Source organism: Neovison vison, chromosome 10, assembly GCF_020171115.1.
Source record: "Neovison vison isolate M4711 chromosome 10, ASM_NN_V1, whole genome shotgun sequence".
Classification (NCBI taxonomy): Eukaryota; Metazoa; Chordata; class Mammalia; order Carnivora; family Mustelidae; genus Neogale; species Neogale vison.
The window spans coordinates 34,616,484-34,641,319 of NC_058100.1; the positions used below are offsets into that span (position 1 = coordinate 34,616,484).

The 24,836-nt window shown below is 42.8% G+C and overlaps 1 protein-coding gene across 7 annotated transcripts in view; it reads left to right on the plus strand.

Annotated features, from left to right (window-relative positions):
- Positions 1 to 4,663: 4,663 nt before the first annotated feature.
- The window catches only part of DNM3 (dynamin 3), a 534,866-nt gene continuing 514,693 nt past the window's right edge, over positions 4,664 to 24,836 (plus strand). For 4 of the 7 annotated variants that reach the window (XM_044266979.1, XM_044266977.1, XM_044266978.1 and 1 more), the window contains exon 1: positions 4,677 to 4,867. In XM_044266979.1, the coding sequence (XP_044122914.1) occupies positions 4,707 to 4,867 (161 nt within the window). In that variant the 5' untranslated portion in view covers positions 4,677 to 4,706. Of the gene's footprint in view, positions 4,868 to 24,836 lie in introns of all 7 variants that reach the window. The other 3 variants (XM_044266982.1, XM_044266981.1, XM_044266976.1) reach the window with 2 other exon arrangements.

Genomic DNA, 24,836 nt, shown 5'->3' on the forward strand with positions numbered 1-24,836 from the left:
AGATGCCTGCAGATAAACCGATGGGCAGTAAGATCTAAAATCCATCCAAGTAATAACCTTTGGAGAAAGAACTGTAGGGCTTGAATAAGTCCTAAATTGTACACAGAATAATACTATAATTTACCCAGAAGCACTCACAAAGATTGACACGACAAATGCTTAAAGTTTGGGTTCAGATGCTTCATAAATATTTATTGATTACTGAGCTAGGCACTGTGGGAGATACAGGAGATGTAGGTCTGTAGAAATGTGACTTTTTTCTTTAAAACCGTGAATTCCTAAATCATATATTCAAGTGCGTGCTCTTTTTCGAGAGGTTAAATATTTTTCCAGAGATGTTTTCCCTCCTCAAGACTTTTCTAACTCCTTGGAGTTTGCTTCCATCCTGTAGCATATTTTAAAAATAGATGTCTATTTAAGATATGGATATTTAAACATATATATTTAATTCTTAGAATTAACCAAAAGTTGGGGCGCCTGGGTGGCTCAGTGGGTTAAAGCCTCTGCCTTCTGCTCAGGTCGTGATCCCAGGGTTCTGGGATCGAGCCCCACATCGGCCTCTCTGCTCAGCGGGGAGCCTGCTTCCTCCTCTCTCTCTGCCTGCCTCTCTGCCTACTTGTGATCTCTGCCTATCAAATAAATAAATAAAATCTTAAAAAAAAAAAAGAATTAACCAAAAGTTATTTGGTACTAAGTCTTATGAATGTGGCAGGAAATCAGCATAGATAACATTCCGTTCATCTGAAATGATGTGAGACTGTGGAAAACTGAGTTTTTCGATAAGGCTTATTAATTTCAAAGGAGGTGTTCCATGATACTGTATGAAATGCAGCATTACTGCAATAGGCTTGTTGCTTCTCAAAATGACCCTGAAGGAAAATACTCATTTCAATAACAGTTCAGATGTGTTCATAAAATGTTAACTTCTTAGAGAGCCACACCCAAAAATGGCTGTTAACCTTTAGGAATCTTCTCCCTCGAGGTGAGGAAACAAATGTGATAGAGAGCAGGAGTTTGTATTCATCACTTGGTGCTGGAGCAGGGCTGAGGTGATCACGTGATGCAGTCAGGAAGCGGGGGCGGCTGACCGGGCTCCCCTTTGCTGCTTCACACCCACCCTCAAAGGTGTAGGTTGTCTTTGTGTCAAAAATTCCCCCTAAGATTTTCCCCTCGGAGTTTTCCTTTTCTTGGCTATTTGTTTTATTTAGATTAATTTATGCGAAAAGCATGTTGAGTGTGAGTATTAAATTTCGCCTGTTTCCGTGTTATTGCAGAACTGACTCTGGAAATGGGAAGTAAAGAGGGAAACCAATGAACAAAAGTAGTTCAGGTTGGTTTCTTGAAGTGGGTGGGCGGGACTGATTTGAAGGAAGTTCTAGAGAGTAGAGATGACATGCTTGGCTTCAGTGCACATGAAATGCAAATTTCTGTAATGATTATACATTCTCTGTCTAATGCATGGTAACATTGTCTTTTACATTAGAATATGAGATACTCAGGGCAAGGTCTTCTGAGTTTTTTGTGTTCCTCACAGCACAGAGCAGAGTGCCGGACATCTCCTCAAGGCCTCCCCTGACGGAATTGTAGCTCCCTAATTCCCATCTTGTTTCCCCTTTTCCCTTTAAACGAATGTGATGTCTGAGTCTGCTCAGAGTGCCATAATGACATGTAGACAGGGTGGCTTAAACAACAGAAGCTTATTTCCTCAGAATTTGGGAGGCTGGGAAGCCTGACATTAAGGTGCTGACTGATTTGGTTCCGGTAAGGACTCTTCCTGGTTCGCAGATGGTCTGCTTCTCACTGTGTCCCTGCATGGCAGAGATAGAGCAAGCTTGGTAAGGACCTTAGTCCTGCTAGATCAGTGCTCCAGCCTTATGACCTCATTTAACCTTACTCTAAAGTCCAGCCACACCGAGGACTTCAGCATATGAATTTTGAGGAGACACAGTCAGTCCATATCACTGTTGGAACAGAACACGTGCTACCTTGTGCTGTGATAATCTGATTCTGTCTATCCCCCATTGACTATGGTGTTCTTAGGTGCTAGGCACTGAGAATCAGAAAGATGGATCTTGCCCTCAAGGAACGTATCATTAGTTGTACTGGCTTTCTGTGGCTGTTGTAATGGATTAGCACAAACTTAGTGGCTTAAAACAACACAAATTTATTATCTTACACCTCTGTAGGTTAGAAGTTTGACACAGATCTCACTGAGCTAAAATAAAGGTGTCAACAGAGCTGTGTTCCTTTTAGAGGCTCTAGGGAGAATCTGTTTCCCTGACTTTTCCAGCTTCTAGAGGTGGTCAACATCTCCTGGCTTATGCCCCGCCCCCCTCCATCTTAAAGGCAGAAAAGTTGTGTCTCTGTGACCATTCTTTCATAGTCACATCTCCCTCTGAAACAGCCAGGTAAGGCTCTCTCTTCTTCAGGATCCATGTGATTAGTCTAGGTCTATCAGGATAGTCCAGCATATTCTCCCCATTACAAGGTCCTTAGTTTAATCACATCTGCAAAGTTCCATTTGCCATGACAGGTAACATATTCACAGTTTCTGGATATTTAAACGTGGACATCCTTGGTAGGGGGACATTATTCTACCTATCACATTAGTGGAAGAAAGAGACATGTAAATCAGAGATTCAATGCAATGTGCCAAATGCAGTAATGACAATCTATTCAGGGCACATATATATATATGGGAAATACGTAAGAAGATAGTTGACAAATGATAGTTATAAATGAGGCACCGATAGCAAAGATGAAGGGGATGAGGTGGGCTCTAGGAGGTAGAATGGGCATAATTTGGGATCCCACTTGATATGGGGAATGAGGTTGAGAGAGAGTGCAAAGGAGTAGCATGATGTCCAGAGTCTGGGTTGGGACTGGGCAGGCCTCTTGCTGAGATAGGAAGCACCCGGAGGACACAGTTAGTTGCTCTTCATTCCCTTCTATCTTCATGACTACTCAGGCTATGTGGTGGATGGAGGGGGGATTCCTGGAGAAGGCATGGTGGGCAGATAGCCTATGAGGGATGCTTTTCAGGGGAGGAGGTGATGCAGTCAGCTTTGTCTTTCTCTTTCGCTTTTTAAAAAAGTTGAGATACAATTTACAGTGAAATGCAGAGATCTTAAATGTTTAGTCGGATGAGTCCACCAATGTCTACTCATATCCAAATCAAGAACATTTCCCTCACTTTGCAAAGATCTCTGGTGCATCTCGCAGTCAATCCCTACACCTCAAAGGCAACCAGTGGTCTGATTTCTATCAACATAGATAATTTTGCCTATTGCACAACTTCATATAAATGGAACCATACAATATGTCTTCTTTGGGGTCTTTCATTCAACATAATTATCTGAAGCTGAAACTACGTTATTGCTCTATCAGACGCTCACTCCTTTTTGTTGCTTAGAAGTATGACCAGGTCCTACTTGCTCATTCGTTCACCTTTTGATGGACATTTAGGTTCTTCTTAGTGTTTTGGTCATTTGGGCATTTTTTACACAAGTCTTTTTAGGGCTAAAGGGAGCTTTATAGCATTAAGTGCTGAGATTAGAAAAGATGAGTTCAGTTTTGGGTCAGTTACGTCGGAGGTCCTTGTGGGACATTCGGGTAGTGAGGTCCAGGACCAGCGGGACTTCAGTCTGTGGTAAAAGGGAGGGAGGTGGGCCAGCGTTTCGATTCCTGCGGTCGCCGGACAGTACGCGGAATGAAAGCCAAGGCAGAATCCTCAGGTAGAGTCTGAGGTGCGAGACAGGAAAAGGCCCATGAGTTCGGTCCCGGAGAGCACGTGTGTTTACTCGTGAAGAGGAGCCCTCTGAGGAGTCTGAGGAGGAGCCCTCTGAGGAGTCTGAGGAGGCCGAGCGAGCACAGCCGCTGGTCTTTGTGTCTCCGTCGGCGGCGCAGACCCGCCGCGCAGGCACGTGTCAGTGCGCTCGGTTTGGCCGAACGCGTGCAGAGCGCTCGCTCTCCCGCAGCCCCGGGACGGATGGGCGGGAGAGAGGCCCGAGGAGTCGCGGGGGTCCGCAGAGAGGGAGCGCTGTGGCGGGCCAGACGGGCTGACGTTTCCGCTTCGTCGGGATGGGAGGTGGGGTCGCTGAGCTCGAGCGATCCGGCGGGGTCCCACCGCGGAGGTCCCGAAGTGGACGTCGGAGGCAGGGCTCGGACTCCGCGGGCCGCCGCTCTGAGGGGAGCGGGGCTCTGAAGTGGGGCGTGCGCGCACGGGACTTGCTCTTGGGAAGTGACTCTGGCGGCGACAGGGGTGCTGGGGCTACCGCTGCTGACAGAGCTGAGCGGTTATCCGCAGGGCTTCGTAGCCGATGCCGATCCCCCGACCGAGGGCGGTACCCGCGCCTCCGAGCTCGGGGTCCAGAGACGCAGGTCGTGCATCTGGCCGCAGCTGGGAGGCAGTGCGTGAGCGCGCGGCCGCAGGGTCCGGCCCGAAGCCTCCAGCCGAATCGCCGCCGGGCGGGGCGCGGATGGGGCGGCCGAGCCGCCAGGCCACGCCCCTCCCGCCCGCGCAGGCGCGCTGCGGGCCGTGAGCTGTCAGAGCCGAGCGGCGGGCGCGCGGCGGGGTCCGACGTCGGCGCTGGAACCCGCTGGCAGCACCCGGCTTGGCAGGGGCGGCTCGCGCGGCGCGGCCCCAGCTCCCCCGCCAGGTCTTAGAGGAGAGCGGGAGCCGGCGTGCGGCCGGCGGCGCTGGCAGGATGGGGAACCGGGAGATGGAGGAGCTGATCCCGCTGGTGAACCGGCTGCAGGACGCCTTCTCGGCGCTGGGGCAGAGCTGCCTGCTGGAGCTGCCGCAGATCGCCGTGGTGGGCGGCCAGAGCGCGGGCAAGAGCTCGGTGCTCGAGAACTTCGTGGGCAGGTGAGCGCGCGGGGCGCGGGGGGCGGGGCCGGCGACCCCGCTCGGGGCCGCCGGAGCGCGCCGGGGCGGCGGGAGCCCGAGCGCCGAGCCGCGGCGCGGGCGGAACGAGGGCCGAGCGGCGGCGTCCGTGGGGCGGGCGGGGTCGTCCCGGCTCCGGGCATCCTCCGTCCCCCCCGCGGCGGCCGGCCCTCCTGTCTGTCTTTCATCCTGCGATACAAAGCCATTTCCTCCGCGTCCTCCGGTCGGGGAGCCAGGGGAGGGGTCCGCCCGCGAGCCGCCCCCCCCGCCCGGCGCGCCCGCCTCGGGCAGCCGGGATGCGTCGCGCGCCCGGGGGCGCCCCGGTCCCCGTCGCGCCCGCTCTCCCGGCGCCGCACCCCTCCTTTTCCTGTCAGCCTCCCCGCGGCTCTCCGCCAGCCTCTGGGGCTCGCCCCCCCCGCCCCCCGGGGAGCTGCTGGCCTCGTCGCCCCGGCTCTCGGCCCCGCTCAGCTGGCCGCTGTGCAGACAGCCGTCCCTGCCCCCGGCCGGGGAGGCGGGGTGCGCGGAGAAAGGAGCCGTTTGTTGTGCGGAGGCTTCCCGGGCCGCGCTGCCCCACGTTCTCCCCAGAGTCGCGGAACAGCGGCGGCGTCCGCGGCGGCACCTACTCCCTCCCGGGCTTCTGGCCGCGGACCGAGGGGGGCGAGCGAGCCCTCGCGCTGCCCAGATGCCGTGTCATCCCCGCAGCGTCTCGGAGCCGACCCGCGTCCCCCGCGCGCTCCCCGCGCCCCTCCCCCCGCGCTGTGGTCCCTGCGCGCGGCTCGGTCCGGCCGGTCTTCCAGACGCAGCGCTGAATCCGCACGGCCGCTGCGGCTTCCGTCGCGACCCTCGACCCAGAGAAAGCGACACGATTGATTTCCGAGTTGGGAATCAGCATCTCTCCCACCGCGCGGTTCGCGAGGGATTAAGTTACCTTAACGGCCTCGCCCGAGGAGTGCAGACATTTGCCGAGAAGAGCCGGTTGAAAGCGTTCCGAGCCGCCCTCTGCCTCCCGCCGCACACCGGGTAGCCGGGGCAGCGGCGCGACCGCGGGCCGGAGCGGGGACGGCCGCGGCTGTGCGTGCTCTTGTTGGCTGGTGGAGTGGTTTGACGTCCAGAACGTTCCTGTTCCGTCTTCTGTCCTGCTGTTAGTGTAGGTGGTGTGCCAAGTCCCGGTAGTCCCGCATCCCCCAGATCTGTAAAGCGCCTGTTCCCCTCTCAGCGGGGGCTCTGTCCGCCCCTGGTACTCTCCTTTCCTCCTTGTATGAGCTACAAAGCTTCGAATCCTAATAAAAAAGTAAAATTGCTGACCATTGGCTGCTATCTCTGCGTAAGTCTCTTGATCACTTCACTTTGGTTTTACCATTTTGAGTGATGAGAAAAGTGAGGGTAAAACATTTTGCATACGTCATCTTAGACTAATGGTGGAGTGATGGGTGACTGGGATTTCAAACATACATAGGGCAGTCATACACTTAATTAAGGGGTTATTGTTTTTGGATTTATTGGCAATGAAATTCACTAAGTTTAAGTGGCCTCCATAGGGAAAGTGAGGTTTGAGGACAATGGATTTTTGAATTTTCAAACTCCAGGACATTTAGCATGGTACCTTAATAGACATTTAACTACTTTTGTTTTTAAAACAAATACTTAAAGATTAAAATAGTGAGTAATTCAAATGCGATTACCATATTTTTATGCATCCTTAATATATTTACTTGGGTGGGCCTGTATTATAAATGCATTGTTTGTGTCAAGAGCTTTTGAGCCTAATGTCAGTTTTAGGCATGTATCTTAATTCTGTCCTGACACACTTCTTAATACTATGATAAAATGGCATACATTTCCCCTCATTAGCTATAGTCTTTTAAAATGACAATTTCAAAAAAAGAGAATAGAAGAGTAAATTATTTTAGCTTAAATATTTTTCATGATAAAATGAAAAATACAGATCTTATAAGCATTATACAAATCAGAGCATTTAGCAAAACACATTAGTACTTTGTTATACTTTTAATAAATAAAGGTTTTACCAATAATTAATTAGTGTTAAAATATCAAATCAAAGGATGAACATAGAGGGAAATTCTCATTTAATAAATATATAAAGGCTTTATTATCTGTAGACATGACACTTGCCTAGCAGAGCTTATATATTAGGAAAAAAATTAATTAAAAAGGTCATTTGACTTTAATAAAGGTTTCAGTCATTGAATTATTGAGGAATCTAATTTCTAATTATAAACCAACCTTAGGGAAAAAGGAGTTCTCAATTTTGAAAGGAGATTGGTCCTAGGCAGAAAAAAAGCTACTCATATTCCACTGTAACCTTTTATCTTTTTGTTATCCAGAAATTTTGCAGTAAAGCTAAGGCCCTTTCCTTTAAGGATGAAACTTTCTTCTTATACATGGAGCTGTTTTTTCATTTTAAGACTCTGGCGTCTGTGCAGTTACTGAATGTAGTCATAAAACAAGGGGTCGTTGCTTGTGTTTGCTCTCATTTAAGCTTGTTCTCTTCAAAATAATGATGCATTTTCCTCAATATTTAACAATCCATATTTAATAGCCTATTTTCTTCTCTCAGATAGTGTATATTGATTTTTTTTCCTGATACCACTGAATGAATGGTTGTGAATGTGTTTACTTCGTTTAACTGTAGCTGTAAAATCCAATTTTGGGGTGACAAATTTGAGATTGTTATGGATAAAATGAGTCATGAATGAACTGCTTGTTTGTGATTTTCTTTCTGAAGTGATGAATTTACATATTAATGTAATATAGTGTGAGGAACCAGATTGTTCTTTTGGTTGTTCAGATGAGGTATAGACTGGCAGTGAAAGGCAGCGTAAGGTTGAATGCGTAGAAGCTGAGATCCATGGTGTGAATAGAGGGGTTCATCATCTGGACTGGGGGTCTGCCCATTTGTCTGGTTTGTGTGTGGAAGAACTGAATTTACTCAACTACTTTCATATCCAATTTTTTTTTTTTAAACAGTGCAGTGAGATGATGATGATAGTGGTTAACATTTATTGAGAGCTTGCTATGCACCTGATATTATTCTAAGGCTTATACGTGGGTAATCTCATTTAATACTCTTAAAGCCTCACAAAGGAAGGTACTCTTATGAGTTTCATTTTATGGAAGAAGAAATTCGAGATTTAGAGAGTTTGAGTAACTTGCTCATGGCTGATCTAATTTGAGATAGGACCAGTAGAACTAGGATAGATCCAAGCATGGGGTGTCTAGGTTCCATACCTGTACCCTAAAACACTTGTACCATGTTGTTCCCGCCATGTTTAAATTTGCCGAACCTCTGATCAATACTTTCAGCTTCTTTGTTTGATCAGTCACCACCTCAGTGAACAAGAAGCTGCCACATTAATACTATTATTCATATTTATTTATGTCTACCTTGCCTCATTTCACAGAAGATTTGAGGCAACCCCTTGGGCAGAAGCAATATTAGTTAAAGGATAAGTACTTTTCTTTACTGTATTAGACATTCTTGAAGGGAGCTGTAGCATGTAATTGGGTTGTTTAAGTATGTGTTTAGAGCACATATAACTTGCTTATGGAGGTATTAAATGAAAACTGTACTATTTGCTAATGTGCAAATGTTTTATAATGATATACTTGTTAAAAACATTAGTTTTCCTCTTACACTATTCGTGGGAATGCAAATTGGTGTAGCACTTTGGAAAACACTGTGGCGATTTCTTAAGAAATTAAAAATAGAGTTACCCTATGATCCTGCAATTGCACTACTGGATATTTACCCCAAAGATACAGATGTAATGAAAAGAAGGGCCATCTGTAACCCAATGTTCATAGCAGCAATGGCCACAGTCGCCAAACTGTGGAAAGAACCAAGACGCCCTTCAATGGATGAATGGATAAGGAAGATGTGGTCCATATATACAATGGAGTATTATGCCTCCATCAGAAAGGATGAATACCCAGCTTTTGTATCAACATGGATGGGACTGGAGGAGATTATACTGAGTGAAATAAGTAAAGCAGAGAGAGTCAATCATCATATGGTTTCACTTACTTCTGGAATGTAAGGAATAACACAGAGGACATTGGGAGATGGAAAGGAGAAGGGAGTTGGGGGAAATCGGAGGGGGAGACGAAACACGAGAGACTGTGGATTCTGAGAAACAAACTGAAGGTTTTGGCGGGGAGGGGGTGGTAGGTTGGGTGAGCCTGGTGGTGGATATTATGGAGGGCACGGATTGCATGGAGCACTGGGTATGGTGCATAAACAATGAATTTTGGAACACTGAAAAAAATTAAATTAAAAAAATTAGTTCTTCGGGGCACCTGGGTGGCTCATTGGGTTAAGCCTCTGCCTTCTGCTCAGGTCATGGTCCCATGGTCATGGGATGGAGCCCCACATCGGGCTCTCTGTTCACCGGGGAGCCTGCTTCCTCTTCTCTCTCTGACTGACTCTCTGCCTACTTGTGATCTCTGCCTGTCAAATAAATAAATAAAATCTTAAAAAAAATTAGTTCTTCAATGCTAATTATAGAGGCAGAGAATTCCACATCATTTTATTCTAGTCTGAGTGTTAAATAGACTTTTGATTTTTGTACAAGTAGCATAGGTTTTGTGATTAATGATTAAAAAAAGACTCTTTTTAAAGTGACTATGTTGAGGGAGCACATTTCTTTTTTTTTTTAAGATTTTATTTATTTATTTGACAGACAGAGATCACAAGTAGGCAGAGAGCAAACAGAAAGAGGAAATGAAGCAGGCTCCCCGCTGAGCAGAGAGCCTGATTCAGGGCTCGATCTCAGTACCCTGGGATCATGACCTGAGCTGAAGGCAGAAGCTTTAACCCACTGAGCCACCCAGGTGCCTCAATAGACACTATTCTTGAGTTCTTTGACTGATTTCAGGAAAGTAGTTAAAAATTGAGGAGGAAAGAGTTCTCTGTTGCAAATGAGATTAGGCACAGAAGCATTCATATTAGTAAGACTTCTTAATTCAGAAATAGGATCGTGTTGAGGGAAAGTATTTTTTTAAATATCAAAGCATCTGAATTAGTGAATATTTTTCAACAAATGGGTTCTAGGTGTTAAAGTTATCAGGTAAATGAGTGCTAACAAATAAGTTATGATAATTTTTGAAAATTGCACTCATGGTTCCCAAGAGTCCATTTTTAAAAAAAGTTTTAAATTTTATTATTATTTTTAAAGGTTTTATTTATTTCACAGAGAGAGATCACAAGCAGGTGGAGCAGCAGGCACAGACAGAGGGGGAAGCAGGCTCCCCGGTGAGCAGAGAGCCCGCCACGGGACTCTCTTTCAGGACCCTGAGATCATGACCCCAGCAGAAGGCAGAGGTCCAACCCACTGAGCCACCCAGATGCCCCTCCCAAGAGTCTCTTTAAATAAAAAATCAGACACATGAACTCTCTTTATCCAACAACGAATTGCTAAAACCTGAAATTACAAAGATATTTTTGCTGAATTAACATACATAATATACTTAATGTTATCACAGATTTATAGTTGGTAGGTTTTCTTTTTTATGGAGAAGAGAATTCTATTTTTGCATTGATTAGGATTTTGGTTTGTTTGTCTTGAGAAGCTAATACTGAAGACCCAACTAAAATATCATGTATGTAGCCTACAGTATTGTACTTAACTTTTTTATGGAGAAGAGAATTCTATTTTTGCATTGATTAGGATTTTGGTTTGTTTGTCTTGAGAAGCTAATACTGAAGACCCAACTAAAATATCATGTATGTAGCCTACAGTATTGTACTTAACTTTTTTATGGAGAAGAGAATTCTATTTTTGCATTGATTAGGATTTTGGTTTGTTTGTCTTGAGAAGCTAATACTGAAGACCCAACTAAAATATCATGTATGTAGCCTACAGTATTGTACTTAACTTTTTTATGGAGAAGAGAATTCTATTTTTGCATTGATTAGGATTTTGGTTTGTTTGTCTTATAGTTGGTAGGTTTTAAGTGCCAAAGTCAACTTAATTCTTTTTTATTAATAGTATCTGAGAAGCAATATAACTAGATAAATTGGACTGGATAGGATATCTCTGTTGTGAAATTTACTTTTGATTGACAGATATCAAAAAATGAAGTCGATTAACTTCTTTAAGATTGAATTTGGATAGGCAGTTATCCAGAACTTTCGAGGAATGGAAAGTTAATAGTTAGCTATGCTATTATGCTAGCGTTTAGGCTATTGGGTTATCTACCAGTGGAACATACATTTATTATATTAGGTATTTGTCTTAGGTAGTAGTACCTTTTGTTAGGGCTAATAAGTGGAATTATTTTTTTTATTACTATAATTTATTTGATATTGAGGATACTACAAGCAGCTGAAAGAATAGATGACTTTTTTTTTTCCTCTCTCACCAGAACCAAGTCAAGAGAGCCCTGAACTAATGTATTATATAGAATAATCCAATCTTTCTGTATGGCCAAAGTTTTGTCTGCCTCTAAGTCTGCTTTGTAATTTCTCAGACTTTCAGTGTTAATTGATTAATTAATTAATTAAAGACATTTTGGTGGGGAGGGGCAAATGGAGAGAAAGAATACCACTACCTTGAGACTGTGACCTGAGCTGAAATCAAAAGTGGGGTGCTTAACACTGAGCCACCCAGGTGCCCCTTAGCATTAACTTAAAAATCCCAGTGGATTATATAATACTGAACACATTTTTATAAAGTGGAAGGAAGAAGGAGGCCTGTGTTTGTTTAACCTTACTGAGTTACTAGCGACGACACCGTTAGTATACTTTCCATGCTTTCTTTACTTGGTCCGTTTTCACATCCGCATGTTGATAGGCGAAGAAACTCAGGGTTAGAGACGAGTCATTTGTGGACGATCACGTGGCTAGTAAGTGGCCGAGCTGAGATTTAGCCTGGGATATGACTCCTGTTGGTACTCTTGAGAAACACGAGCAAGTCAAGTCAATGAACATGTGTTTCTGGAGCCCTGACTACGCTGGGTGAGGCCACAGCAGGAAGTGTGGATGCGCAGAAACTGTGGTATGTATAAAAAGAGAACTGACAACATAAGGTATGAGATCTCAACCTTCAAGTCATTTTGTAAAATAAATGCAGTTGGGTATAACGCAAACTGGGACAAAATAATTTATACTGTATCAATTTATTTTTACAAAAAAGAAAAAAAAACCTTGAAAATCCACAATTCTGATATTGAATTGGGATAAAAGAGGAAAGTAGACAATATGGGAGTTTCCAGTGTCATTGGGCAGCTGGTGTCATTTCAACTCAAGGCTGCAAGTCCTAAAGTATCGGCGTCGAAGTGGGGAGCTGGTTACCCGTGTCTCGGGGTCTGACTGCACAGCACAGCACAGCAGTGAGTTTAGACTGTCGCTTTATCACAGGGAGACACTGTGCACTGGAGACGGCCTGAGACGAGAGTAGGAGGGAAAAAAGTTTGGGGAGACTAAGTAGATGACTGGGTGCAGTGAGGGCGAAGCAAGAGGGGATGGATTGGGCCAGTGGCTCTGTAAGGACCCCCAGGGGGGTAAGGCCAAAGGGAGAGGAGGGTTTTTGTTTGTTTGTTTGTTTTTGTTTTTTAAAGAGTAAGGCAGTTAGTTAAAGTGGTGAAATAAATTGAAGACAAAATGTCAGGGAAAGTGTTCTGAAGGCAAACCTGAGAGTGGAATCTGTCGAGACTGTTCAGAAGTGGGGGAGGTAAAGGAAGGCACTTGACACTCATTTGCATTTCTTGAGGTAAACACTATTCTGACAAATTAGAGGGTTTATTAATACCAAGTTGGTGCTTTTGTTTCTGTTTTGTCAGAGGTAGCTCAGCTTCGCTTTTTATCGGTAGCAAGGACGGGCATTTCACTAGGTTCTGTGAGAAGCTTTCTTCGGTCTTAATGTCTTTGCTAACTTCCTGGAGCTACATTAGGATACAGAGAAACCAAAAGATTTGCCCAAGGTCGAAAACAGAATCAGAGCTGAGTTTGGAACTTTGCGTTCAGAGCTGGGAGCCCCGTTCAGGTCATCATCTTCTTTTCCTCCTCTGTTTAAGTGCCTCCCTCTTATCCTCACGCTGCCTCCTCCTCTTTCCATTCCTTTCCACTGGACCAGTCTTTACTCCGCCATGTTTCCCTCCATTACTTGACCTGATAGCGGACCAGCAGTGATGTTTCGTGCTCCTGCCCCCCGCCCCCCCGTATACAATAGAGGAAGGAAACAGGGAGGAGGATTTTTGTCAGGGTTAGGCTTAGACCAGGTAATTTGGCTGAGACAGTATGCATTACTGTATTTGTGACTTTCAGGAAACAGACAGGCCCAGGGAGAGACTAAATGAAATAGTGGATGTTTTCACCCATGATTAATTTTTTCCCACCAGGTGGGTGTATCTAGAAAGTTGTGCCCAGGATGGTCACTGATAGACCTTGCTTAAACCAAGGAAAGCTTCTGAAAAGTTGAGTATAAGTAAATAATATAAATCTGGAAAGGTTGCTATTTTAAGAAGTGGTGAACTTGGGGCGCCTGTGTGGCTCAGTGGGTTAAAGCCTCTGCCTTTGGCTCAGGTCATGATCTCAGAGTCCTGGAATCGAGCCCCGCATTGGACTCTCTGCTCAGCGGGGAGCCTGCTCCCCCCCCCCTCTCTGCCTGTCTCTCTGCCTACTTGTGATCTCTGTCTGTCAAATAAATAAATAAAATCTTTAAAAAAAAAAGAAATGGTGAACTTTTTGGTAAAATAAAAGTGTTGGGTAGCAAATCCTCACCCTTCAGTTTTGCCTGTTTCATACTTTACTTTTTTGTTTGTATTCTTAGAGTGAGGCCCATCGATATCATAGGAATTATTTTAATAATTAATTTCAATCAGCTTTAATATTGTGTTATATCCTTAACGGTAATTGATTAGAAAGGCAAGATAGTTGTTGAGGAAAAGGAGGATGTATTTAATCCATGGATTATATGAATGATACAGGACAGATTTAGATCTTGTTTTTCTCTGACATTCCTGCTGAAAGTCCTCTCTTTCTAGAATTTAAACTGGGTGCCTCAGCGCTCTTTCGTGACAGTGTCTCATTTTCATTTCCCACTGCTTCAAGGTCATGATATACCCAAGAGTAACACATACATACCTATTAGAAGTGGGTAGGACCTCATTGTCTTGTTTCAGTGGCTTGGAATTGAAAAGACAAATCCATTTAATTAGTAATTTGATGGGTGACTAATCTTATTTATGGTATTTCTTTTCTTCAATCTCAAAAAGCCAATATTTGAAAGGACTCATCATATCCTGGTAATAGAGTGTAGGCTTTGATCACTGAAGGTTTCAGTCCCACCTCTGACTTTTGTTAGTAGCAGTGTTCCTCGGCAAGGCCCTGAACCTCCCTGGGATTTAATTTCCTCATCTGCAGTATAGGCATAGGAAATACAGACTTGATTTTTTTATGTGCATGTGAGTTCTAAGTCTGATAATGTATAGTGTATGACCCATAATATGCATTCAGTGAATGATGGCAGTGATAATATGATTTATAAGAAAAATATATATTTGATCATTCATATGACCAAAATATGTTTTAATTTTAAGATATTTATTTATTTATTTATTTATTTGAGTGGGGGCGGGGATGAGGAAGGAGCAGAGGGAGAGGGACAAGCAGACTTTGTGTTGAGTGTGGAGCCCAGTGTGGGGTTTCATTCATCTCAGAACCCTGAGACTGTGACCTGAGCCAAAATCAAGAGTCAGATGCTCAACCAACTGAGCAACCCAGGCACCTCCATCCTTTTTTAAGATTTTATTTCATATGACCAAAATATACTTCTCCTCAAATTTTTTGGCCTTCATCCATTGTTCCTGTCTTACAGATTGCAAAACCCTTGGAATTTCCTGTGTTGAGAATGAGAAAGGTGTCTTTTTGTTATGTTAATGAGGTGACTTGGAAACCACCTAAGGATGGGGGCGGCTTGTCAGTGGAGCTAACCCCGTGATTAGAGGGTTGGAATTTTTAGCCCTCTCCCCCAGTTTCCTGGGAGAAGAGACAGGGTTGGAGGTTGCATCAGTTGCCAATAGCCAATGATTTAATCAGTCATGGCTATGCAATGAGGCCTCCATAAAACCCCAAAGGACTGGGTCCGGAGAGCTCCTGAGTTGATGAACACATGAACATTTAGGGAGTCTGAATCACCTGGAGAGGGCATGGAAGCACCTCACCCTTTCCCCATATCTTGCTCTATGCATGTCTTCCATCTGGTTATTCACGAGTTATATCTTTTTATGATACACTGGTAATTTAGTAAGTTAAATGTTTCTCTAAGTCCTATGGGCCACTCTAGCAAATGAATTGAGCCCAAGGAGATTCAGATTGGCATTTGAGGTGTTGGGGTACAACCTTGTGGCACTGAGCCCTCAACCTTTGGAATCTGATACTACCTCTGGGTATGGCATCAGAATTGAGTTGAATTGTATGACACCTAGCTAGTGTCCAGAGCATTGCTTGTTGGTTTGTTGGTTTGGGAACCGCCCCTCCTCACACCAGAATTGGTGCTAGAACCCATTTAATGGCTACTAGTCTAAGTCTTTTATCTAGACTGAAAGTTTTCTGAATACTCAATTCAATTTAAGAAACTTTACAAGATCTCTTTACTTAGTCCTAACAAAAAACATCTGAAACTATGGAGGGGGGATACTTCATTTGATTGATCTATGATGAATATTATAGTTTCCTCAGGGATTTTTTTCCCCGAAGTTGTTGGTGAAGGGAAATGGTAGAAGGATTATGAGTCTCTTTGCTTCAAGAACAAGGGCGGGAATGGGAAAGAGGAAGTCTTGCTTAGTTTGGGTGTGAGTGTTTGCTATATTGTAGGGAGACAAGAAGAAAACCAGATGAAATCTTAACTGCTGAGGGAATTAGGAGTATTCGTGAGTTATTTAGTTTGAGATGGATGTTTGTTAAAGGATTGCCTTAGGTAAGCTGAGGCACCGTGGGGGAAAGCACTGAGAGCTGGGGTTAGCCCAGTATAACCATCACCTTGCTGGTCTTCCTCAGCTTTTCCTGTCTGATTTAGAGGCCCCTCCCCAGGTCCTTGTTCATAACCTTCCTAAATAAAGATCTTACTGCATAGTTGGCTGCCTTGTCTGTCTGCCCAACTCTTTGCAGTTTCCATGAAGTCAGGAGCTACATTTCATCTCTCATTTTCATTTAATGCTGTATGAATGAGCAATGCGATTCCGGGCGCAGCACTTATCCAAGCTGAATTCTACCTTCTTCTACAATAAATGGGTGTTGGACTAGGTCCGTGTTTTTCAAACCGTGGGTATGGCTTATTAGCAGGACATGATATCAGTTTAATGGGTTGTGACAGCTTTTAAAAGATATCGGAGTATATCCTGAGTAGTAATGGTAAGTACTATACATAATTGGGAAACTTTTGTGTTATATACTTGCATGTGTATATCATACTGCAATATGAAATTTATTTCTTACTATAGTTGTTCTCAAAGTTGTTGAATGCCTCTGGACTAGATTAAATCTGATGTTATTTCTAGTCATTTATTTGATGATTCTATACTTGGGTGGTAGGACAGATCTTTTTTTACAGAAGGCACAATTCCCACTATACCATAGTATTCCACTAGGCGACCTAAAATGGAGATAATTTTGTTATTTTTATTTTGCTAAATTAACTATGTTTTAATTGAAAAAATAAAAAAAGAATAGGTACATATGTTAAGAACTCAGACCTTTCAAAAGGATATACGATAAAAATTATCTCCCCCATCATGGTTTTTACTTGTTAAGATGTTCCATTTACCTGAATACCTGCCAGATTATTTCTGGGTTTATATTTTCTTCATATGACGTTTATTTGATTTTTGCGGAAGAGAGAATTTAATAAACTTGTTTGGTTGTTGGTAGATGATAAAACAATCGAGAAAGAATATGCTTGAAAATTCTATTTGCAGATGGATTTACTCATTCACTGAGTCATTTACGGTCATATTTGGAGACTTTACTCTATGCCAGAAACTCTGTGAGGCTCTTCGTATTGAACAGCTCCTTCAGAGAACTTGGTGACCCAGTAGGATACAAGTCTTGATATGCACTGTGCTGATATTATGAGGGTAATCAAGATAACAATTTTTTAAAAATTTTATTCATTTATTTATCAGAGAGAGAGCAAGCGAGTGAGTGAGAGAGTGCGCAGGGGAACAGCAGGCAGAGGGAAAAGCAGACGCGCCACCAAGCAGGGAGCCCAGTGCAGGACTCCATCATGACCTGAGCCAAAGGCAGACACTTAACCGACTGAGCCACCCAGGCGTCCCCAGGCTAAGGATTCTTATGTGATGCATTTGTTAGAAAGTAGTTGATGATGTCATGATGTTGTCTCCAAATGTTTGAGGAGCTGTTAATTGGAGAGGTATTAGATCGACTGAATGTCCCTGGAAGACACAGAACAAGTGGGTGACAGTTACAGGCAGACAGGTTTAAGCTTAATGTAAGGGAGAGTGCTCAACAGAAGAGTTAAGAAATGGAATGAGTTTCCTGTGAAGCAGCAAGTTTTCCATCACCAGAAGGGTAGAGGCCAGGGATGAAAGACTTGACTGGTTCCTTGGCAAGGTGTAGATGGGAGGCAGATTGAGCAAAAGGCCTTTGAAGTTTCTTTATAACTGAAAGTCTATGATTTGGATTGCTGGGTGTCAGAGAGCAAACTGGCTAAAAAAAAAAAAAAGGATGTTTTCTATAGACTATTTCTAAGTAGATAAAAAGTGTCAGACATATAAACGGGTTAAGACCTTCCTGGGTCCAGCCTTTCCAGGCCTTCAGAAAATAGTTGTGGATGTTAAAAAACTGGAATCCCTCACAGAATGTCTAGTTCCATGAAGCAGCTCTGAATAAAATTGTATAGTGATAAATTGTATTCTTTAGGGAAAAAAAAGATGGAAAACAGCTTGGGGGCACCTGGGTGGCTCAGTCCATTGAGCATCTGCCTTCGGCTCAAGTCATGATCCCAGGGTCCTGGGAACCAGCCCCACATTGGGCTCCTTGATCGGTGGGGAGCCTTTTTCTCTCTCTGCCTGCTGTTCCCCCTGCTTGTGCTCTCTCTCTGTGTCAAATAAATAAATAACATCTTTTAAAAAATGGAATAACAGCTTGATTTTAAAATCTGCTTTAACAATCCACCTTTTTTCCAGTGGTGTACTAGCCTAAAAACTCACCGAAAAAATCTCATTTAGTCTTCTTTTTCATTTCTAAAATCCTCTTCCTAAATCTAATACATATTGGAATTTCCTTATTCAGAACATTCTAGTCCAGGTCCTCTACTACATCTGGAGAACTCTGACAGCATTGTGCTCCCCCATTTCCTCTGTTTCTCACTCATCCATTCCATGCTAATATTGCTGCTCTCAGATGAATCTTCCAACACGCAGCCTTCAGGTCACTATCCCCGGGAACGTGCGGTTACCACCCAGCTTCTCAGGTCTCTATGTGATTTTCAAAACATCTTACCTATGTAGCTTTCGTTTTCTGCTCTTCTGTAATGTGTTTTCTTCTCACTTTTCTCATCTTTTCTGTTATAAAGTGGTCATTTCTGATTACATAGGAACGAGCATGGCTGGGCAGAACACGATCTTTTGTGACCGAAAGGAATTCCGGCGGTCGACAGGTGTTTGCTTTTTCGGGGTGAAAAGGCGGTTAAGAAGTATTTGCACTCAATAGGCTCTAGTGTAGACTCACGTAGAGTGCGCTCCAGAACCTGTGGAGTGTTGAGCTCAGGAACATGCTGTCTCTGGGGCCGGACCGCCTGCATTCACATCCCAGCCTTGCCGCTTACACACTTCTCTTATCGTCAGAAATCACTGACCCTCTTGGTGCCTAGGCTGCCTCATCGGTACAGTGAGGTCATAGTAGAACCTATCCCATAGAGTAGCTGTGGGGATTAAATTAGTTAATACAGGGAAACACGACAGCGTCTATCATGTGGCAATAGTTCTGTGTTTGTTACTGGGAACGGAAGTTCAGACAGAATTTGGCGGCCTTTAGAGTTACAGAGTGTTCTAGATCTTTAAAAGAAAATGTCACATCTCTTTGGACAGTCCAGGGAAGATTTTATGAAAGAGCTAGGGTTTGAAATGAGCATTGGAGAGGAAGAACTTGATCAGTTGAGATAGGGCCAGAGGCAGAGGTCGGAGGTCAGAGGCCAGATTGCAGCCTTCTCTGACCTCTTGATGACTTTAGGGTAGGTTCTGTGTTGTTTGGCACTTCGAGGTTTCTGACTGATTTACATTGGGTTTTGGTCCCCGAGGCCGACTGCAAACTGCTTATTGGTATTCCCCACAGCACCTTGTACAGTTCAGTTTTAGGTACTTAATTTTTATTGAGTTTTCACTAATTAAATTGTTGACCCAACTTCAGATGGGTTAGGACTGGGAGTGAAAGATCACAGCTGTTAGTAAGATGTGTGTATTTAAGACTTGATTTTTAAGTAATCTCTACATCCAACATGGGCTTAAACTCACAACCCCACGATTAAGAGTTGCACGCTCTACTGACCGAGCCGGCCAGGCACCTCTAGAGATTTATATTCTACACTTATGAGATAGAATTCACTGCGTTTGATGAACTGATGCTCTCAGCTTGATATACTAATATTCTTAGCCCAGGTGCCTTAGTTTTTAGTTATTATCCCGTCTCTCATCTGTACTCTCTAGCCATTTTCTTAATGCTGTAAATCTATGTAGGGTTCTCCCATTTAACCTCTGCCCTCTTCTGCTGTTGGCTTAGCTCCTTCCTGGTCTTTACAACCTTTACTTTCTGAACTCTTGATGTCTGAACCTGGGAGTCAAATAGATTTGAATTACAAGGTTTAAATATACTTGAGAGACTGGTTCATCCCAGCATCTCCCAAGGCAAATATATGGATTTTTGTGTAAGATTTACTAAAGGGGACTTGTCAAAATAAATGTTCCTGGGCCTGACTCATGGTGACTGATTCAGTGGGTGTGGAGTTAACCCAGCATAATCTGTATTTTTCAGAAGTTCTCCTGGTGCTCCTAATAAGCAACCAGATTTGGGAGCTCGTAATTACCACTTCCACAATTCCTGCGATTTCTGCAGCTGTGGATAAGGAATGAAATGTGTCTTCCATTCCCATCAGGACACTGAAACTGCCCTTGCCAAGGTCACTGATGATTCTTAAACAGCTTATTTTACTAAGTATTTCTGAAATTGATCACCTATGCTTAATTCCTACAACCACTGAGTTCAAGTTGGCATCGTTCATCTTCTGGACCATAGCAATGGACTTCATGCTTTCACCATCTGTAACCCTCCAGCCTAGCTTCCACACAGCCAGAGCATGATTAGATATGGAATTAAGATTAAATGATGTCACAATCTTGGTGAAAACTATTCAGCTCCTCATGCCGACAGCATAAAATCCAAGATTCTTGGCATGATATTAAAGGTCCTGCACGACCCGCCTCTCCAGGTTAGCTGTGATGCTTGGACGCAGCTGCCTTTCATGCCCTGCGCACATTCACCTGCTGTTTCACTTTTCTTTGCCTATTTCACATGAGTCCCTTTATAAGGAACAGCGTGCTCCTTCACCACGCCAGCTCCTCGTATCTGCAACTCAAGTTTCCTCCCTCCTCTTCTCTTGGGTACCTCAGCTACCTTCTACTTTCTCATCTTTCCCGTTACTTGTCCCTCTTCTAGGCATCGTAACTGTGAGTAGTTTTCTAATGTTATACTTACTACATTGTATTGACTTATTTTACCTACTTCTATCATTAAATTATGAACTTCTTGAGGGCAGAGCCTGGTTCACATTTGGCACATAGTAACTTCTGAATAAATATTGAGTGAATGAGCCAACAAATACAATAGAGACGTTTAAGCCTCTTATACTGATTATCTGCAGCATGTGATGTTGCTTACTAAAATCTCTGTGTTCCAGGCACTGTCTTAGGTAGCAGAAAGGCATTAATAAGTGAACAAACATACTCCCCCGTCATGGAAGAAGGTGTGATATAGTGAAAAATCAATGACAATCAAATCAAAAGTGTATAATTATAACTCAGTATGGATCCCATGACAGAAATGATCATGACACAGTGCTAGAGCATGACAGAGAGGGACATTATTTATAGGTTGGTCAAGGAATACTGTCTGATCAGATTATAATTCAGCTGAAGGAAAAGGAATCAGGTATGGAAGAGCTACAAAAAAGCCTTCCATGCGGAAGGAACAGTATGTGTTAAGTCTCTAAGGTGTCAAAGAGCTCTTGGTGTTGAAGGAATTTAAGGTAAGTTGGGCTAGGGGGAGGTATGGGAAGGAAAAGTAGCAGAAGAGAGTTTAGGTATACTTTGTTGGTGTAAAAAAATAGTTTACATTTTGCCTGGAGTACAATGGTAAGCAACTGAAGGAAGGATTTTTATCAGGATAGTGACATAATCTGATTTATATCTAAAAAAGATTACTCTAGGTAAGTGCTGTTTAAGATTGCAGTCCCAGGACACCTGGGTAGCTGTTAGTTAAGTGCCTGCCTTGGGCTTGGGTCCTGATCTTGGGGTCCTGGGATTGAGTCCTGCATTGGGCTCCTTGCTCAGTGGGGAGCCTGCTTCTTCCTCTGTCTGCTGCTCCCCCTGCTCATTCTCTCTCTCTCTGACAAATAAACAATAAATAAAACATTAAAAAAAATTGTAGTCACACCCCTAAGTGGCTAACACTCTTGAGAAACTGAATTTTCAACTTTATGTAATTTTTAACCTGAATTTAAAAGCAGAATTGATTCAGTTATTGGAAAACTTTTAAGTATGTTGATAATTTTTCAACTATACATTTATAACATTGAATATAGATCAGGTATTTCTGATGAAAATTAAGCTTCTGAGTAGAGATGTGGTATAAATATAAAATACACACCAAATTTCAAAGCCTTGGTATGAACAAAATAATGTAATTTCTCATTAATTTTTTATATTGATTATATATTGAAATAATTACATTTTGGAGAGACTGGGCTAAATTAAAATGGAGTGTTAAATTTACTTGTTTCTTTTTTTAAAAATAATGTTGCTACTAGAAAATTCAGAGTGATTTATGTGGCTCACATTATATTCCCATTATTGGTAGATGCTGTGAGGATAGCTGAATGGTCTGAAGGCAGGAAAATTAACATCAGACAGATGGGCTAGTAAGCTTTTGCTGTTGCCTAGGTGGGTGATGATTATAGCTTTGATTAGGAGGTGGCAGTGGAAATGGAGAGAAGGGTAGATTCTACATGAATTTTGGAGGTAGAGTCATCATGACTTGCTGATGGATTAGGTAAGGGAAGAGAAGGATAAAAAATGACTTTACAGGTTTTTACCTTGTGACTTTACTTCCCTCTGTTGCCCCCCACCCCCGAACAAAGAAAAAAAAAAACTATTACATTTATAGTCAGGTTCTTGTTTTTGTTTTTGCTTTTTAAGAGAGAGAGTGTACATGTGAGCCAGGAGTGGAGGGAGGGGAAAGGGCAGAGAGAGAGCAAGAGAGAGAGAATGAGAGTCTTAAGCAGGCTTCATGACCGCACAGAATCTGATGCAGGGCTCAATCTCAAGACCCTGAGATCATGCCTTGAGCCAAAAATCAAGAGTTGGACACTTAACCGACTGAACCACCCAGGCACCCTGATGGTTAACTGATTTTTGACAAGAGTGCCAAGACAATTCAATGGGGGAAAGAATGACCTTTCAGCGAGTGGTACTAAGACAATAGGATATCCACATGCAAAAGAATTTGGACCCCTACCTCAAACCTTATACACAACTAACTCAAAATAGATCAAAGACCTAAATGGAATAACTAAGAAGAAAACACAGTGTAAATCTTGGTGACTTTAAATTTATCAGTGGTTTCTTAGCTATGATACCAAAAGTACAAACAACAAAAAGAAAATTAGATAAATTGGGATTCATCAAAATTGAAAACTTTTGTGCTTCAAAGGACACTAGTAAGAACATGAAAAGATGATCCAGAGAATGGGAGAAAGCGTTTGCAAAGCATGTATCTTACAATAAAGGAATAGTGTCCAGAATATATAAAGAACTCTTATAACTCAACAATATAAACACAAATTTCTCAATTTAAAAATGAGCAAAGGATCTGAATAGACATTTCTCTAGCATTTCATGAATAGAGGATACCTTTCCATCTATTTAGGTCTTTAACTTCTTTCAATGATGTTTTGTAGTTTTTGCTATATAATCATAAAGTTTTAAATGTCAATGAAATACTAACAACTACTCATTAATATCTTTTAAACTCTGTGTGAGCTTCAGACTCTCATATCCAGCCATCCTGATGTCTTATAGGCTCCAACATACTCAGATCCATACACTTGATATTCAGCTCTCTATTAGAATGACTAACTTTCTGCTTGAGTCTACTTACCTTTCAAGACACAGCTATCACCTCTTTCTTAGAAGCCTTCACTAAGCCCACATATAGAAGGTGTTCACTGAATATATCTTGAAAGACTGGGGATGCCCAGAACCCTGTTGAACCGGTGAGCTTTTTGAACACCGAAGAATTATCCAAAGACACAGTGTTGTAAGCACAAAAAGCCAAGGGCCTTTGTACTTACATGACTTTCTGTCTTTGTTTCCTTGTCTGCAGAACAGAACTAATATACATTATCTCAATTCCTTTTACAAAGTCTAAACAGAGGTTTTTAAATCTCTAGTGCATTGACTCCTCAGTAAATGATACTTTAAAAAATAGTGGCAAAACATGCCTAAGTGATCATCTCCACTGCAAGGATTGCAAAGACACCTGCTCTGTTTAAAATGCTGCATTTTCTGGCATAACACTTAGGACAGATTGTGAAGACTATAACTGAAGGTTGTTTTTCTAAAAGGTAGTATTTCTCCAGAATGACTCGTATACTTCTTGGTTTAGACTGGTGGGAGGGTGAATGTAGCGATACATTTGGTGCAGAAGGAAAGTATGTAAAATTCAGATCTACCCTGCGTATTTTCCACTAAGGTGTTCGACTACCTGAACATTAAGGAGCTGTGCCAGTGAAGAGGACAAGAACCTGGTAACTGGTCTTGTGGTTAAAAGGAGATAACAGAGCTTACACTAAGGCTTTCCAGAATGGAGGACAAACTATCAGTGGTCTATAGAATGGACAGGACTTGTGGAATCATAGTGTATTAAGTGGAGGTCTCTGAGCTTAGAAAGGGGCCTTTTCTATTAGGTAGAACCAAGACAAGCACAAAGAGATTATAATTTAGATACTGTGTGTATATATATATTTTATATAACTTATATATATAATATATCTAAATTATATATCTAAATTTTATACATACACACACACACACACAGCAAACACCTCTCTTTGGAGCGGGGTACAACATTGACTGTTGAATTGTCCTTGTGTGACTTGTTTTTTTCAGTAGCTTCTTTCTTTAAAAAATGGTATATAGGGGTGTGTGCATGGTTCAGTCAGTTGTGTCCAACTCTTGATTTTCGCTCAGGTCACGATCCCAGGTCATGAGATTGAGCCCCGCATTGGGCTCCGAGCTGGGTGTGAAGACTGCTTAAGATTTTCTCTCTCCTTCTCCAACCCACTACCCCCCACCTCCCTGCCTCTTTCTAAAAAAAAAAAAATATATATATATATATATATATATATATATATATATATATATATATAAATTGAACATTAGCTAATAGTGTTTTCTTAATGCTTTGCATTATTATATTAGAGATGCTTTGTTAGATTTTGCTTGCTGAAAGTTTTTCAAAAAGTATTTAATTTATTTATCATTTAGAGCACATGCATGAGCAGAGGGAGAGAAAGAATCTTTAGCAGACTCTATGCTGAGTATAAAACCCACACAAGACTCAGTCTCCTTACCCTAAGATCATGACCTGAGCTGAAATTAAGAGTCAGACGCTTAACCGACTGAGCCATCCAGACGCCCCTTG